A 17104-nucleotide genomic window follows, 5' to 3' on the forward strand; every position below is an offset into this window, starting at 1 on the left:
CCTAGAACAGGCCTGCACAACAGGCCAGGGGCAGGATCCGGCCCGCAGGGACTTTTTTTGCTGGCTCCCCAAGCAGGAACATCCTAGCAACAGCAGGAGCCATGAAGAGCCCTTGTCTTGTCCCACTGACAAGCAGCAGCAACTCAATGCAGTTGGGTGCTTGAGACCAGATGAGATGCATGGGGCAGCGATGAACCAATGAATGAGTGAGCCAGTTGTTGCTGCTTGAGGAGCAGCAGCAGCAATTGATGGAGTGGGCTGGAACAGCAACAGCATCAGGTGGGCAGGGATAGCACACTCCAGAAAATGCAGATGGTTACTCTTTTGGCCAGTTCCCTCTTTTCTTGGGCAGGGGGGGCATTCTCTGTCCTCTTCAGTAGCTGCCTTACAACATCATCCCTAGGCATGTTTACTTGGAAATATATCCCATCTGTCCAGTAAGGGTTGCTCCCAAGTAAACATGCCTTAGGACTGCAGCCTGAAAGAAAGGGAGAGAAGAGGACTTGACATTTGTTTGTGGCTGGCGTGCACTCCAGGTGCCCAACTGACTGGGCAGGCCTATTTTCTGGTTAATATCCTTGATTAAAATTGTGGGTTTCTTGAGAGGAAGAAAGGATCCACAAGTAGCTAACAATTGCTTTCATCTATATTATTAATTCTCCAAGATGGGCCATGCGTGGGGACGTGGTAGAAAGGAGGCAATTGGCTGACAGAGTTTGCAAGCAGAAGCACCTGATTGGGCAGTGGGGATTCCATATGCAGATAGGGAGAAGGAGCCTGTGAGAGCAGAAGCACCATAGTGATTGGACAGTGGGGATTCCATATGCAGATAAGGAGGAGGAGCCTGTGATGATTAAGGTCAGTTGGAATGCAACTGTTACTGGTTGGAAGATGTTCTTGACTGTAGAGGAGAGGAATCTCTCTATATAAAAGGATAGCAGGCAGGGGTCTGCAAAAAGACAGGTCGTGAGGGAGGAAAGAGCCCCTTCAGGAGAAGGAGGATGCTGTTGTGTGAATTAAATAACTCAGGGAGGGAGGGAGAGAAAAAACATGAAGGGAAGGGGAAGAAAGAGTGGGGAAGACCGAGTGGAGGAGAAAGAAAGAGAAAAAGAAGGGAGGGGGAAGAAAGACAGAAGGAAGGGCAAGGGACGGGCCTGAGCCTGTCAGCGGCCTGAAGGGAATGAGTGGCCATAGTGGTGACAGCAGCGAGGAATAGCCACTGCTGCTACTTCTGGAGGGAATAGCAGGAGTGGGGTTCCGGTGAGGGTGGGGAGGTCTCTGGGGATAGGGGGCTGCAGCTTGGCCAGTAGGCAGCAGCAATGCTGCAGCCATGACTAAGATGGGTGAGGGGGATGGCAGCAATGGGATGGAGGAGGAGCAGGAGTGCAGCTCAGGTGAGGGTGGGGAGATATCTGAGGTGAAGGGAGCAATCAAGTACTAACATGCAGATGCTCTAGATCGTGCAAGAGTTCCAGCATTGAAGTGGAGAGAAATAATGGCGGTGGTCAGGATGCAGAGGTGGAGGGCTGGCAGGTGAAGCCCCTCCGGCCAGGAAGAGGAGGCGGTGGCAGGGAGAAATAATGGCGGCGGCAAGGAGGTGGGCAGAAAGTGGGCAAAGCCCTACCAGCCGGGAGGAGGAGGTGGAAGGAGGTGGCAGGATGGCCTGGCCTGGCCCGCCCAATGGGGTGAGCTGCGGGGGGGGGGGGGAGAGGGAGCGAGCGAGCTGCGGTGGGGGGGGATGCCACAGGCTCAGTACACAATGCACAGATGCTCTGTGCAGGGTAAGCTAGTTAGTATTATTAGCTAATTTCAGTGTAATAATTTAATGTGCTTTAAATTGACCTTGGCCCCTGCACACCAAGTCATGGTTGGTTCCAGCCCACTGAGGCATTCAAGTTGTGTACCCCTGCCCTAGAACAACGAAACAGAGTCCGCCAAACTGCACCTGATGTCTGCTCAAGTTCTGGTCGTCCCAGCCACAGTGATGAGAAAGAGAATTCTAGAAGCAGAGCAGATTATCATGTCTGAATCAGGAGTTCTGGACTGCTCCTACCACACACTTCTACTCATGGTTCTTGTTGTATTTGTATGTCCAAATTCTTTTTATTCAGTATTCACTGACAATCAAGTTTTGCCACTGAATAATATCAACAGTGCTGTAAGCCTCATTAGATCTATGGCCCTTATCCTAATATTTTGCTGTTAACAGTAGGACTGCAGGAGAGCCTCATGAATAGTGGATTCACTATCCGTGGTTTTGCATTTCCTCAGTCGGATAATGGACACCTGACCTTGGTTTATGTGAGGGGAAAGGGTTTTTTAAAGGTTATATTCGTGGGGGTGGCTGGAAATGACCTTGGAGGTCATTTATGGCCACCATTTTGAGATCGGGGGCCATTTTATGGCTCATTTTGCAAAAAAAGGTGTCTGTGTGATTTTGATTTTTTACTCTTGGGGGGGGGGCGGCATTGTGTCATTCGCACTGCTAGGAACTTGCGAAGCACGGTAGGCCACTTCCCCCTGCATTTCTAGGGCATTTTTCCCTGTTTCTTTTGGACATTTTCCCAACCTCCAGGAACCCTAACCCCCAGATTTCCATAGCTCCAATGACTCAGTATTCGCAGTTTCTGTATCCATGATAGTAGAACCCATGCAAATACTGAAGTTCTCCTGTACTGGTTTTTTTAACTACTTGTCATATTTAACTATTTTATGTAGTATTGTTAACAGTTGCAATTTTATTTTGTACACCTTCTGCCTGCGGAGAACAAGGTGGGGAGAAACCCTTCAGAAACTTCAGTGTAAGCCTCCCCACTTTATGTAGCTCTGGCGATAAGCACCATTGCTATGCAGGAATGGCCACTGGATCCTTCCCATACTTCACCTGAAGCATCCAGTAGCCTGTTTATTTCTAGGCCCCTTGTGCAAAGGTTGCTTGCAGCAGGAGCATCACTGTGCATGGTGGCCTAGGGAGAGGTGGACTTCTGGGTGCTTCAGGGTAAGGTCAGGAGGGCTTTGGCATGCCCCGTGTGGCCTGGTGCATTATGGCATCATGGTGGGAAAAGGGTTACTTGGAAGTATTTGGAGGGTCTTTTTGCACTCTGAGCTCCATGGATGGAGGAAGCAAGATTTAAGCTTTTGGACTGGTACTCGCTAGACCTATTGGATGCTGAAACCCCACAGCACAAATTCTGTAATACTTCCAGTACCAAGGTTATAGCCAAGTTGTAATGATTATATCGAGAAAAACAGAGCTGTCAAATGGCTGTAGCATTTTAAATGGCTTTCTCATAGCATTGACTGCCTTTTATTTTAGACTACCTTGAGCGAAGTCAAAATGCTTCCTGAATAAAGTTATCCTCTTATGGTAATGAGTGTGTGATAAGTCTATTTTTTACCTTCTTAATTACATTTTCAGTGCATAATTGTGTTTGTCCTTTGCTATACATAAATACATAAACCAATTCATAATAGATTGAGCACCTGAATAATTCTAAGCATTAAACTAATGGGGTAAGAAGTCATCGTCCTTGTGCTAGGGCAATGATGATCTGTTCCGTTTGGAATTACACCATTCGACTAACTTCTGCTACCTCGGGGAATGGACAAAAGATTTTTAGTGCTGTCTGATAAAATATGAATGTGTAATAACTTGTTTTTTAAAATGTAAAACAGTTGTTAGGATTGTAGTTTTGACAATTAGGGGCTAAAATGTGAAGTCTCCGTTAAAAGTTCTTTAGCTGCTGATTAGGATTCCCTGATGGTGATTAGTGAGTGTGGAATGCAATCATGCTTGTAGGCTTTAATCAGTCCTGTGATGGAGTCAGGTACCCAAAGAGAGACCACATTAATACATGTATTGTTTCTATTGGGTTTAATTTTTTTTAAGTGTTAAAAATAATAATGAGAGCAGGTAGGCAAATTTGTAATGAAGTATTTAGGAGTACATATAATCTGAATGATCTAGAAGTTTGTGAACCTATTACCACATGTTTAATTCTATCCATCCTTACCCTGGTAATTTTTTTACATTGTATAGTATGTTGATATGTTTTCCAATTTGTAGTGCATTTCATGTTGTGCTTCATTAAGCAATTACTCTCACTAGTTTACCACTATGACTTTACATGCCGTTATTCTCACTAGCCACAACACCTTTTCAAGTAAAAAATTTCCTTCTACAGGAATTTTAAATATTGAAAGTATCCTCTATTTTTATTTGCAAATCACTTATCCAAATTACTTTTTAATGCCTTGTATTTCTAATACTCATATGTTTCAAATGGGAGGTTACCTGTGTATAAGATTAGGTTACACATGGTGATGTTGACCAGTCACTTGATAGTCAGGGGCCCTGCCCATGCTAAAGTCAGGTGATCTAGCAACCTGTGTGACTGAGCTTTCCACACACCATGAAATGTAATCTCTAACACAGAATTCAGAAACTTGAGTGTTGTTATGAGATTATCTCTTTTCACTCTAAGGAAAGGCAAAGTTGTAGCATTTGTGTTTCTGTGGTTGGGAAGAGAACCCTGGAAAATGTGAGCAGTTCTTACTAACATTCACATAACCATCACCGTGTTTATACAAACAGTTACTTCAGTTTAACTGTTGCAGAGTTTTTAAAAAATTAACTCCTTAATGCCTGTTAATCCATATGTTATCCACATATGGCGAAATATTAAAAGTGAGGAAGGAGCCAGACGTGTGAACTCCTCTATAAATGCTTTGCTCTGGCATGGTTTTTGTGTGAACCTCATGACAGAAGGGGTCTGCTTATCCCTTTCTTAAGGAACCTCTGATCACATATAGTATGTTTCTGTTAGCACCAAGATGAATTCTGAGATATCCTCACAGAAAGCAGTATTTAACACTGTATTCTGATGAACACAGTCTTGGCAACCAGGTAAAGATCATGTACTGCTTCTAGTGAACAGAGGCCAGTCACAACGAACACTGCACAGCTCTAAGTTCCTTCACATAGCCTCTGATCTTCTGCCCTCCAATGCCCTCTTTCCTCTACAGTTTTCCAACCTATCCTCCAATCTTCATCATCATCATTTAATGTCATATTATAATATTAACATAACCATCGTAATAGCAAAATGTGTCATAGTAATAGGGAGCAGCACCCAAACTTAGTCATGACTAAGTACTAGTTTAAGTCCATTAATTTTAATGGGACTTAGTCTGGATGCTGCCCAATAATTTTAACATAAAACTGTTCCACCTAAATTATGCAATGGAACAAAGCACATAAATAAAGTTATGCAAATTCATTCATATTGCATCGCTTTCTTCAACTTGTGCAGCATATCTTTTCTGATTCCAGAAAATATATGACCACATTGCCACAGAATGCTTTATCTACAAGCCTCTATGCACTAACTAGAGAGCAAGTTCCTCAGTAGGAGTTGCTGTAAAGTGACTGTGCATGACTTTCAGAAGTGTCCTCAAAGTATGGCAGCTGGTGCAGGCATCTGTAGCTCTTTTTGGACCTGAATTGGATTAAAAAGCAGTGAGGGTTGTTTGAAAATAAAGATTGCCTTTTGTCTGATTTGGGAAAATGTCCACTTCATGCTGCTGCTTTGGTATAACTGTGGAGAAGCCATACGTTAACTTATCATCCAGGCGTCTAATCCTTCCAAGTAAATTGCCTAGACCTGCTGTTCAATTTGCCTTAAGCATTGCCATACTTGTCTGAGATAATTCCTGGACACCACCACCGGGGTGTGTGTGGGGGAGGGTGTGTGTGCATGCAAATTTTAAACCCCCCCCCCTTTTTTAACCAAGATTGGAAAGGGTTTTCTAGAGAGGTGGAACCCCAACAATGTCAATAGAGAAAAAGGGGCTCTCTGTCTATATGCTTCACAGCTAAACCCAGAGGCTCCCTACCACCCTCACTAACACATTGGAGATGATCCAAAAAGGAGGGGAATGGATTTGCTGAGCCAGAGAGAGAGAGCCAACCTAGCACCACTGGTGCCAGAGAAAGGGTACAAATATGGGGCTTTTGAACATTGATACCATGTAGCTACAATGCCTGCAGAGAATCACCAGAAAAATGGGTGAAATTCCTACATCCTGGACATGTCAGCCCTACTTATGACACAGATAGGCTGGTAAAATATTTTGTACTTACCTGCAATATTCCATCACACCTGCCACAGAGAAATAATGAATGACAATCTCCATTTTCCCCCTTGTATTCAGAATTATTGCAGCACCATCCAACTAGATTCTGGAATAGACTACAGGAAACAAGCCCTTCCGGCAGCAGGGAAGGTTTACTACCTGTAAGTTGTTGAAGCGGATACTATTTCTTTCTTTCATTCTCTCACTAGCCAGTCTTTTGCCATGGCTAGTAAAAACACATGTTCCATTGAATCAGAACAATGGCTTATTTGGGCTAGACAGCCAAATGTCTTAAACATTTTTGCCACAGTGCTAGTTCCATCAGACAGCGTTTCCAGTCTCTTCAGTAACATCATTTAGAATGTGTGACTGAATTAAAACTAATTAGATTTTTTTGGGAGGTGTGGTGTTTGTAGAACTGAAGTGACAGATGGCTTATAAAGCAATGAATATCCTCTTGTAAAAGAGTGTGCAATTCCCTGGTAAATAAAAAGAGCATCCTTATTGTAGTAAAGTAATTATTTATACAAATCCTCTGACAAGGACTCATTTACTGTTGGGTGTTCCCATTTGCAGATTCAAAAACTTGTCTTATTTTGACAGATGATCTGCTTGTATCTTGGATGTTGATTTCCTTCCGCATTTATTTTGTATTTGAAAATGATAAAAATTAAATGATACAGCTATAAGTACAATTTATCTGTATAGCTCTGATTTCTGTTTCCCTAATGATAGTTTACCCTCAGAGCAATTTGAGAATACAAGTATATGTGATGCAAAGTTGTTCCAACATTTAAGAAGAGAAAGTGGTTTTAATCAAGCCAATACAAGTAGAAATGTGCTCATAGCTTTATTGTGGCATTGTTTTAATATTTCTTTTGAGGATGTTAAATAATTACTGGGCTTCTGTAAAGCAAAATGGGCAAATGACCAAGCCCTGTCCAAGACTATACTTGCACTGTACTCTTTGGCAGTGTCCAAGCATCATTCCCTGGGCTTGGTACAAGCTTGGAACATCCCCCACCCATCACACACAATCCATTGTCTGTTTTGAAAAATTGGAGGATTGAAATGTGTTCTTTAGCTTTTCAGTTCTCTTCGTTTCATCTCCTTACATTTCTCGTTGCCTGAATTGTAATTATAGCTAGGTATACAAATGATAGCATGACAGGTATGTAGGTATGGCTGATGAGGGTGGCACGGGGGGGGGCGGCGTGTGAGAGGTACCTTTTAAAAAAAGTCATCACTAGCAGTATGGCCTGCACCTGCAAGCCTTCACAAGCAGTGGCCAAAAGCAGATTACCGCAGAGGCAGTAGCCTACGGTGGCAAATCTGGGAGGAGCAGCAAGTTAAATCGTCTTCTTTTTTACTTTTAAAATTGCCACTGTGTGGCAGCGAGAGCTCCTAGTGAGCCCGGCCACCTCCCAAATCCGGGCGGGCCGGGCGCAGGGTGCTGCCTGCCTAGACGGCGGAGGAGACATCAGCAAAAGACCTCCTCACACAGGCCTGCCTTCCTCCCAAATGACAGAGATAGGGCCAATTTCAGCCCTCTGTGCACGTGTGTGCATGTGCAGAAATCAGCCTGACCTCTGACAGTGGGAGGAAGGCGGGGCTGTGTGAGGAGGTCGCTTGCTGCCGTCTCCACTGCCTATGCCCAGCAGCAACTGCACTTGGCCTGACAGGATTCGGGAGGTGGCTGCCTACTAGGAGCTCTCACCACTGTCCCACACCACTGTGCCACACCTCTGCAGTGGCAGTTTTTAAAAGTTAAAAAACAGATTTAACTCCGCCCCCCCTCCACCCAGCAGCAAATCTTGGCTGCCTGTGGGCAGCAAAAAGCTTAATCTGCCCCTGGCAGCGGCATCCTGTGCGGCAGCTGCCATGGCTCCGGCACTCACCTGGCCTCTGCTCAGAGGCCATAAAATTAAAACAGTAAATCAAATTGTTTTTCTTTGTTTTAAGTTTCCTTTGATTTCCCCCCCCTTCTCTTAATTTTGCTTTTTAAATTGTTTTGCTTAAATTTATATAATTGTAAAGTTTGTTATTAGATATTGGAATTCAACATTTGTAATATTTCTGTTTTTGTATTTATAAATAAAAAAAGAATCTTTTTGAAAGGTCAATCATCAGAGAAGGCCGAAAGGCAACAGACTAGGATCTGAAGATACTTGAAATATGTATCTAAGGTTTTTTCACAAATGCACAGAGTTCTTTTCTTTTTTCACCTCTGAATTTGAATTATTTATTTGTTAAGAGAGGAGAGCTGGACTTGTGGTAGCAAGTATGACTTGTCCGCTTTGTTAAGCAGGGTCCACCCTGGTTTGCATTTGAATGGGAGACCACATGTAAGATGGGAGACCACTGTAAGATATTCCTCTTAGGGGATGGGGCCGATCTGGGAAGAGTGCTCCAAGTTAAGGCTGAGAGAGATTCCTGCCAGTAACCTTGGAGAAGCTGCTGCCAGTTTGTGTAGACAATACTGAGTTAGATGGACCAATAGTCTGACTTGGTATAAGGTGGCTTCCTATGTTTCTATAGTTTCAATCTTCCAAAAAAGGTTGCCCGTGAATAATCTAGTCTGCTTTAGCACAGGGTTATGGATCACGTCAATGCAGTACTGTCACTAACATTTTAAAATTAAATATAAGCAGTTCCTGGATCACCCATCCTCCCTGCAAACTGCTCTTTAAACTATTCTGAAGATTAAATGAATGCCATTTTGTGTGAGAGGTGCTAAAAGGGGAATCCTCCCCCCGCCTTTTTAAAGTATGGCATTTAGTCATGCCAAAGTTTCATATTGAGAATAAATTTGTATGAACATTCCCGGACACATAAGACTAGTGTGTGAGAACATGACCACAGACTGTAATCTTTTAGGTATATGTATACACTACTGTGATGCATACTTCAAAATCCTGAGACCACAAGCAAAATTTCCCTAGCCTCGTTATTTTAGACATAATGCCCCAATTCAGAGATGACATAGTTAATACTAATCAAGGTTTGTTGCCTCAGTTAAGATCCCAAACACACAATGAAATCCTTGAGGTTATGGTTACAGAAATACCAGTAAGAGTCATTTGTCACTTTGCAAACCGAGAAGACGGAGAGGCAGGAAAACTGCTTAGTGCAGATCTAGTGCTTAACCATGCTTGCAGCCCCTTTAACCTGTGATCTCCCCTCCTAGTATGCAGCCAATCCCTAACCATGATTTAGCTATTCAGACAGAATCCTTAACTCTAGCTGAGGAAAACAAGCCATGGTTTTATGTTAATATTGGCATAGAGCCAATGTTGAATTTGCCTTGTGCTGCAAGGAAGACTGATATCTAGTCCATTCAAGCAGGCCTATGTAGTTTAAGATCCAGCTCTTCCTATTGTCTTCCCAACAAATAGGTATGCTTAGGGCCAGCCTTACAGGTGGGCAAGCTAGGTGGTCACTGAGGGTGTCTACCTGAAGGGGGAGCCGGGCTGTGTTTGGTGGCTCAGTTTGTTTGTTGAGCTGCACTGAGTAAGGGGGAGCTCACTGAATTAAGCAGTGCCCTTAATCTTTTATTCAGGTTGATGGGGTATTACTTACAGTAGGGCCTGTTATACAATTCGGTTTTGCAATCCTGCAGAAGCCACATAAACTGGGCATAAACTGATACACTTGAGAATGAGTTGGGGAGGCTGCCAAAACTACTCGTCATCCAGGGCATTATTTATCCTAAGGCTAGCCCTGCAGAGGTGCACTTAGGTCATTTTGGAGCCTGGACCTAAAGGCCTTTGGAGCCCCCCCATCCCCCCCCCAGCAAGTTCCACATTACCCCCCTACACACACCATGACCAACACAGTAGTTCTAACACATAGGTTCTGGAGGGCACAAACAGCAACTGAACTCACAAGAGTGTAAGAATATAAAAACAGGTATATTTATGCAACTATGCAGTAGCAGAAACATTTCAGCATGCAACACATATTCCCATCCCACATATTTCTTTCCCCTCTCCCCCCTCTGTCTTTAAAGCACCCAGCACAGGTCACAATTGCAATTGGCCACCCAGTGCAGTGAGGGCCAGCAGCGACCACACCACCCACGTCAGACTAAAGAGGATTGGGGGGGCCCCAGGGGGTGTGGAGGCCTTGGACCTCGGCGCTGATGTCCAGGGGTAAAGGCGCCATTGCAGCCCCATGTAGGCTAAACTTGTACGACCTTGTATAACACCTCAGCGCTGACTTTTTTTTTACAATAGTTGCTGTAGTTCTCCTTCAAGTTTTTATTAGTTATTTATTTATTTATTTATTTATTAAATTTAGACCCCGCCCAAACCTACGTCTCTGGGCAGCTAACAACAATTAAAACACATATAAAAGTTAAAACAGTTAAACATATAACACATATAAAAGTTTAAAACAATACACTAATTTAAAAACCATAAAATTAACAGTACTTTTTAATTAAAAACCTAAGAAGGCTTGGGTTAAAAAATGGGTTTTCAAATGTTTTTTTAAAATAGCCAGAGATGGGGAGGATCGTAATTCAGCAGGGAGCGCATTCCACAATCTCAGGGCAGCAGCTAAGAAGGCCCTTCTCCGTGTGACCACCAAACGAGTTGGCGGTAACTGGAGACGGACCTCCTCAGATGACCTCAATGGGCGTTGGGGTAGCGAAGAAGACACTCTCGTAGAGAAGAAGACACTCTCTTAAATACTCAGGACCTAAGCCATTTAGGGCTTTATAAGTTATAACAAGCACTTTGTATTTTGCCCGGAAACCTAACGGCAGCCAGTGTAACTCGATCAGCAAAGGAGTAATGTGGTCTCTCCGAGATGACCCAGAGACCAAACTGGCTGCTGCATTCTAAACCAACTGAATTTCCGGACTACGTAGAAAGGCAGTCCCACATAGAGCGCTTTACAGAAGTCAAGTCTGGAGGTTACCAACAAATGTACCACTGTTTTGAGGTCACTGATCTTGAGAACGGATGCAGCTGGTGTATCAGCCGGAGCTGATAGAAAGCACCCCTGGCCACCGTCTCAACCTGAGAAACTAAGGAGAGGTGTGGATCCAGGAGTACTCCCAGACTGCAGACCTGTTCCGTTTGGGAAAGTGTGACCCCATCTAGAACAGGTAGATCAAAATCATCTCTGGAGTTCTGACCCTGCACAATAAGTACCTCTGTCTTATCTGGATTCAGCTTCAGTTTATTCTCCCTCATCTAGCCCATTACTGCTTCCAGGCAGGCATTCAGGGAGCATATGCCAGCTCCTGAAGAAGCTGACATGTAGAAGTAGATCTGGGTGTCATCAGTATACTGGTAACACCCAGCTCCAAATCCCTGATGATCCCTCCCAGCGATTTCATGTAGATGTTAAAAAGCATTGGATATTGAGCCTTGAGGGACACCATACTTAAGCTCAGATTTTGAAGAACAACAATCTCCAATCCACACCATCTGGAATCTGTCCGAGAGTTAGGAGCAGAACCACTGTAAAACAGTGCCTCCCACCCCCAAGACCCTCAGACATTCCAGAAGGATACTATGGTCGATAGTACTGAAAGCCGCCGAGAGGTCCAAAAGGACCAACAGAGTCACACTTCCTCTGTCAATTGCCAATTGGAGATCATCCATCAGGCCGACCAAGGCAGTCTCCACCCCATAGCCCACCCGAAAGCCAGTTTGAAATGGGTCTGGATAATCAGTTTCCTCCAAGACTGTCTTGAGCTGAGAGGCCACCACCCTCTCAATTACCTTGCTCAGCCACAGGAGATTGGAGACAAGCCTATAATTGCTCAACTCTGAGGGATCTAGTGCAGGCCTCTTTAGAAGAGGTCTAACAATTGCCTCCTTGAGACAATGAGGCATCCTGCCCTCCCTCAGAGAAGCATTTATGATTTCTACCAGGCCGCCTACAACAGCTTCTCTGCTAGATAGAATAAGCCATGTTGGACAAGGGTCAAGAGAACAAATGGTAGGCCTCACTGATCCAAGCAGTTTGTCCACATCCTCAGGAGTCACAAACTGAAATTGATCTAGTCGAATCGTATAAGAGGAATTGTTGGACACCTCGTTCAGACATCAAATTAATTGTGGAATCTCCATCTAAGTCTGCCTGAATCCGAGAGATTTTGTCTGCGAAAAATCCATTAAACACATCACAGTGGGTGACTGATGCTTCCAAATTCTGGTTCAAGGCGGGGGGGCAGATACTAGCTCCCTCACAACCCTGAACAACTCCGCTGGATGTGAACTCGCAGAAGCAATACGGGCAGAAAATAATTGCTTCTTTGCCGCACGTATTGCCTGAGCATAGATCTTTAAGTGTGCTCTATGTCGTAATCTGTCGGATTCGAGTTGAGTCTTTCTCCACTTGCGCTCCAGTCGCCTACCTTGCCACTTCAGCCCCCATAGATCTTCCGTATACCAAGGGGCCAATTCTGAAGCGGGTCGGAGGGGACACTTAGGAGTAATTGTGTCTACTGCCCCGGTGAGCAAGTTGTTCCAATTCTCAACTAAGGCATCAACAGGATCACCGGCAAAACCAACACTGAATCCTTCCAAGGCTTCTTGGAATCCTGCCGGATCCAATAACCTCTTCAGGCGGACCATTCTAATAGGCCCCTCGCCCCTGCGGAGGTGAGAAGTGGTTGTAATCCCAACCTTAACCAGATGGCGGTCCGTTCATGTCAATGGAGCAATCACAGGAGTCCCCACCCACAGAACACCACCCTGATCAGAGTAAAAGACCAAACCAAGCGTGTGACCTGCAGTGTGCGTTGGTCCAGAGACCACTTGGGATAGGCCCATAGTTGTCATGGCCGCTATGAACTCCTGAGCTGCCCCGGACAAATTGGTCCTGAAACGAACATTGAAGTCCCCCAGCACCAAAAGTCTGTGAGTCTTGGTCCTGCGACCAAGTCCGTGAACTCAGTAAGGGACTCGGGCAGCAGGGCGATCGGTACACCAACAGAAGTCCCTATCTATCCCTGGTCCCCAAACTTAAGGACACACATTCAATATGGTCCAATACCCCAACAGGGAACCTGGTAAGGGAAATGTCATCCTTATAAACCACAGCCACTCCACCTCCCCGCCCACGTCCCCTCACCTGCTCCTCTACAGAATATCCTGGAGGGAGAAGCTGGGACCAAACTGGACCACTAGCTTCCCCCAACCAAGTCTCAGTAATACACACCAGGTCGGTCCCTTCATCCATAATCAAATCTTGGATGAGCTCTGGCTTATTTTGGACCGACCTGGCATTGCAGAGGAGCAAGGTGAGGCTATGTGGGTTGTTGGCAATGCTCCTCGAGGTCAAAGAGCTGGCAGGACAGCCGGAAGGGGAGACAGCTATTAAATTTCTGACTACCCTTCCCCTGGAACGGCTTGCTGACCTGCCAACGTTTTCTTCTTCTATTCCCCACCACTACCGGTATAGCTGCCCCATAGTCAACGAAGGCACCCTCTGTCTCCCCATCTCCAGACAAACCCAGACACATTACTAATTAACTTCAGCCAAGTCTCAGTAACAAGTGGGCAAACCAGCTGCACTGCCAGCTGTGCCGTTGGCGCTCCCTCTGTCTTTATAGGCTCCCCCAAAGAAAACTCAGTCACCTCTCTCACAGGTGATCGTAAGCTGCGGCAGGTGAAAATTAGTGCTCACAGATGGAAATAGTTGCCAGCACTCAGGAAGATGAAAGGGCACAGCACGGCTACACAGACCGGCCTCCAAGCTGTCCATGCCGAGCTGGGGGAAGGTGGGTGGCCAGGAGGCTATGAAATATCTTCAGAGCAAGGTCAGAGTTTTGAAGAATTCCTTTTTAAAATTATAAATTGAAGCAAAGTGTCATTGAAAGTGTGAGGGCGGTCAGTGTCCACCACCTGGTGACTTAATTAGAATGGAAAACTTCCTGAGATTTCTCCACCCTTCATGCCTAGCATTTATTAGGTGACCTTTCAAGGAGCCTGATTCTGGGGTGCGGCTTGATACGTTAATATGACATCTCACTAAATTATATGGAGAAACACTTTGGATAGAAGCTGATTGTAGCTAAAATCAGTGGAATGTAAATCCCATTGAGCGAGTCAGCTTAAGTGGTGTAGCGGGGGAAATGCTTGACTAACAAGCAGAAGGTTGCCAGTTTGAATCCCTGCTGGTACTATATCAGGCAGCAGTGATATAGGAAGATGCTGAAAGGCATCATCTCATACTGCGCAGGAGGAGGCAATGGTAACCCCCTCCTGTATTCTACCAAAGAAAACCACAGGGCTCTGTGGTTACCAGGAGTCGAAATCGACTTGACAGCACACTTTACCTTTACTCCTAAAGAAGTGTGCATAGGATTGCAATCTTAACCCTGGAAAATGCTAGGTCAACATATTCCATTTTATTCATGCCTATTTCAAGCTGTTTATGTATTTTTAAATTTTTCTTGGTCATCACAAAGCTTCCAGTGGATTCTCCTTCAGATGCTTGACAGTTTCTGCCTCTTTGCTCTTGTGCATGCAAGATATAGAGAGAAGTTTGCCTTTTTCATTGTGCCCATATATAGGGTAGATGGCCTTGCTTTGCCTGCATTGCCTCATTACTAGAAACAGCTTGAAACTCAGAAGTCTTTCAGTGTATGCAAATACAACAGAATCATCTACCTGAGAGTTAATGTGTTCTGCTTTTTAAGTGTATTCTAAATCTAATGTTTGTATTTACAACATAACATCCTGTGTTCTTGTTCTCTCTCTCTTTCTCTCTCTTTTTATGGGCAAAAAGCTAAGCAAGCTCAGGCAGCTGTTTGATGTTGGCTTCAAGTGTTATTAATTTCATATTCTATTATTCTTTTCACTGTAGCACAAGTGAAGCTGATGTGGAGGCTGTCATGGATAAGTTGTTTGATGAGCTGGCTCAAAAACAAAATGATTGTACGTAAGTTAATTTCTCTTGAAAGAGAATACATTTAGAACACAATGCCCAATCTCCACTGACCAATTAATAAGTTCCACTGCTGTATATGGGTTGATGCCACACTCAAGTGGCAGTCATTGTATCAGCATTTTGTCTAATTTATGTGTTGAATCATGGTGCTATTATTCATCAAGCTATGCATTTCCTATCTGTAAGAGATGAGTTTTATAGTAATTATCCAGACAAGATTGAGTCTTTGTTCATGTTCCCATAGTAACTAGACCAAGGATTTTAAAAGTACAAGGCAGAGGGCTGAGAGTGAATAAAGCGTGTGGAACCATTGCAGACTTCACATTTGAAGAGCTGTGTGACAGAGTGAGTACCCAGTCAAGCCTAGATCAGTTGGGCTTTTCAAGCTTCCCCCTTGCTCCCTTAAAAAAAATAAATCATATCCCAGCTCTAAAAAGGTGTTCAGATCTACTTTGAGCTTGCTCCAACTGCAGCAACAAAACTTGAATTGTGAAGTGGAAAGGTAAATACCGAGAGGAGGAAAAAGCAAGTGCATGGAAAGTCGGCACAAGAAGTCACTTGTGGAAATAACCTGTGTTATAATTTAAATACCTAAATGAAATGTGGATGCTTTCTTATGTATCAATGTCCCATTGTTATGAATATTTGAGTTGCCTAACCTTGCTGCTCCCATCTGTAAGGAGCATAAGATACTACCAAGCTGGAGATCTACCTTGCGAGATCAGAGTACAACTTGCTCCAGCATTCATTTTTCAACAGTGACCTGCCAGCTACTGCTGGAAGCTCCCAAGCAAGAAATGAAGGCAAGACCTGTCTTCACTTGTTCATTCCCTATATCTGGTCCTCAGAGGCATGCTGACAACTTTTCAAGCACTGGATAAGCTATTCCACAGAAGTGCCGAAGTGTATTTGGACCCCTATAATGCTGCTTCGTCTTTCCTTTTTCTTTCTTTTCCTTCTGTGAGGTCAGAATGACACTTCTATTCAGACCCCTTGAGGCAATCCTACGCATACTTGCCTGGGAGTAAGTACTATGGAACTCAGTGGGACTTAACTTCTGAATTAACATGTTTAGGTTTGTGCTGCTTGTCGGCCAAGAACATGCTGACTCTCCAATCAATCAGTCAATCGACAAACCTTTATTACACATAAAGTAAACAGAGCATGTAACAGGTGCTGGCTGTCAGACATGTTATTCCAGGCTGGGGGTCCTTTTGGGGGCTGAAAGGCAGGGTAAAAATCCTGAAAAATATAACATTGTATGTGGGGCTGCCTTTGAAAAGGTTTGGAAACTACAGTGGTCCAAAATAGGGCCACAAGATTATTACCTGGGGCTTGGCATTTTGTTCATGTAACACCAGTGCTTCATTGGCTGCACTGGCTCCCAGCCTCTTTCCAGGCCTAATTCGGTGCTGGTTTTAACCTATAAAGCCCTTGATGGCTTGGCACCAGGTTACCTGAGAGAGCCCTTTACTCCATATGTCCCTACCTGGATCTTAAGATCTTTTTTGGAAGCCCTGCTCCAAGTGCCCCTGCCAAACAAGGTGAGGGACTATTCCATATCCTAGGGACAGGGCCTTCTTGGTGGTGGCATTCCATTTATGGAGTAGCCTCCTCAGTGAGGCTCACCTGGTGCCATTGTACATTCTCTTAGATGCCAGGTGAAGACATTTTTGTTCACACATTTTTTTTTTAAAAAGTGTGTATTGTTTTTTAGTTATTGTTTTTAATGTATTTTACTTGTATGTCTTATTCTATTGTTTTTATTGTTTTGTGAGCGTGAAAAAACAATTGCTATGGGGTGGCTATAAATAATTGTTTGTGGAGGGGGGGTTGTTTTAATGTTAAAATAAGTAGAATCTTCTAAAAGTATGGTGGTTGTTTTTGCTATTCCTCCAGTATATAATACTCTCTAGTAAACTCTTATCACATTAATTGGAATATTAATAGTCTATGTTAGAGGATATAATTAACTTGGAAGGGGACAAAGCACAGTGTATGATAGGGAGCAAAAAGTACAGGAAGCCCTCCAATACCGTGGGGGTTATGTTCCGGA

General features: G+C 44.2%; 1 protein-coding gene across 4 annotated transcripts in view; it reads left to right on the plus strand.

Moving 5' to 3' along the window:
• The window catches only part of AFG1L (AFG1 like ATPase), a 109845-nt gene that overhangs the window by 59805 nt on the left and 32936 nt on the right, over window positions 1-17104 (plus strand). For 2 of the 4 annotated variants that reach the window (XM_053296036.1, XM_053296197.1), the window contains exons 8-10: window positions 6214-6296; window positions 14965-15035; window positions 15293-15393. The exons of 1 other annotated variant lie outside the window; for it this stretch is intronic. In XM_053296036.1, coding sequence (XP_053152011.1) covers window positions 6214-6296; window positions 14965-15035; window positions 15293-15393 — 255 coding nt within the window. Of the gene's footprint in view, window positions 1-6213; window positions 6297-14964; window positions 15040-15292; window positions 15394-17104 lie in introns of all 4 variants that reach the window. One more of the 4 variants, XM_053296118.1, reaches the window with a different exon arrangement.

Source organism: Hemicordylus capensis, chromosome 1 (genome assembly GCF_027244095.1).
Source record: "Hemicordylus capensis ecotype Gifberg chromosome 1, rHemCap1.1.pri, whole genome shotgun sequence".
NCBI lineage: Eukaryota > Metazoa > Chordata > Lepidosauria > Squamata > Cordylidae > Hemicordylus > Hemicordylus capensis.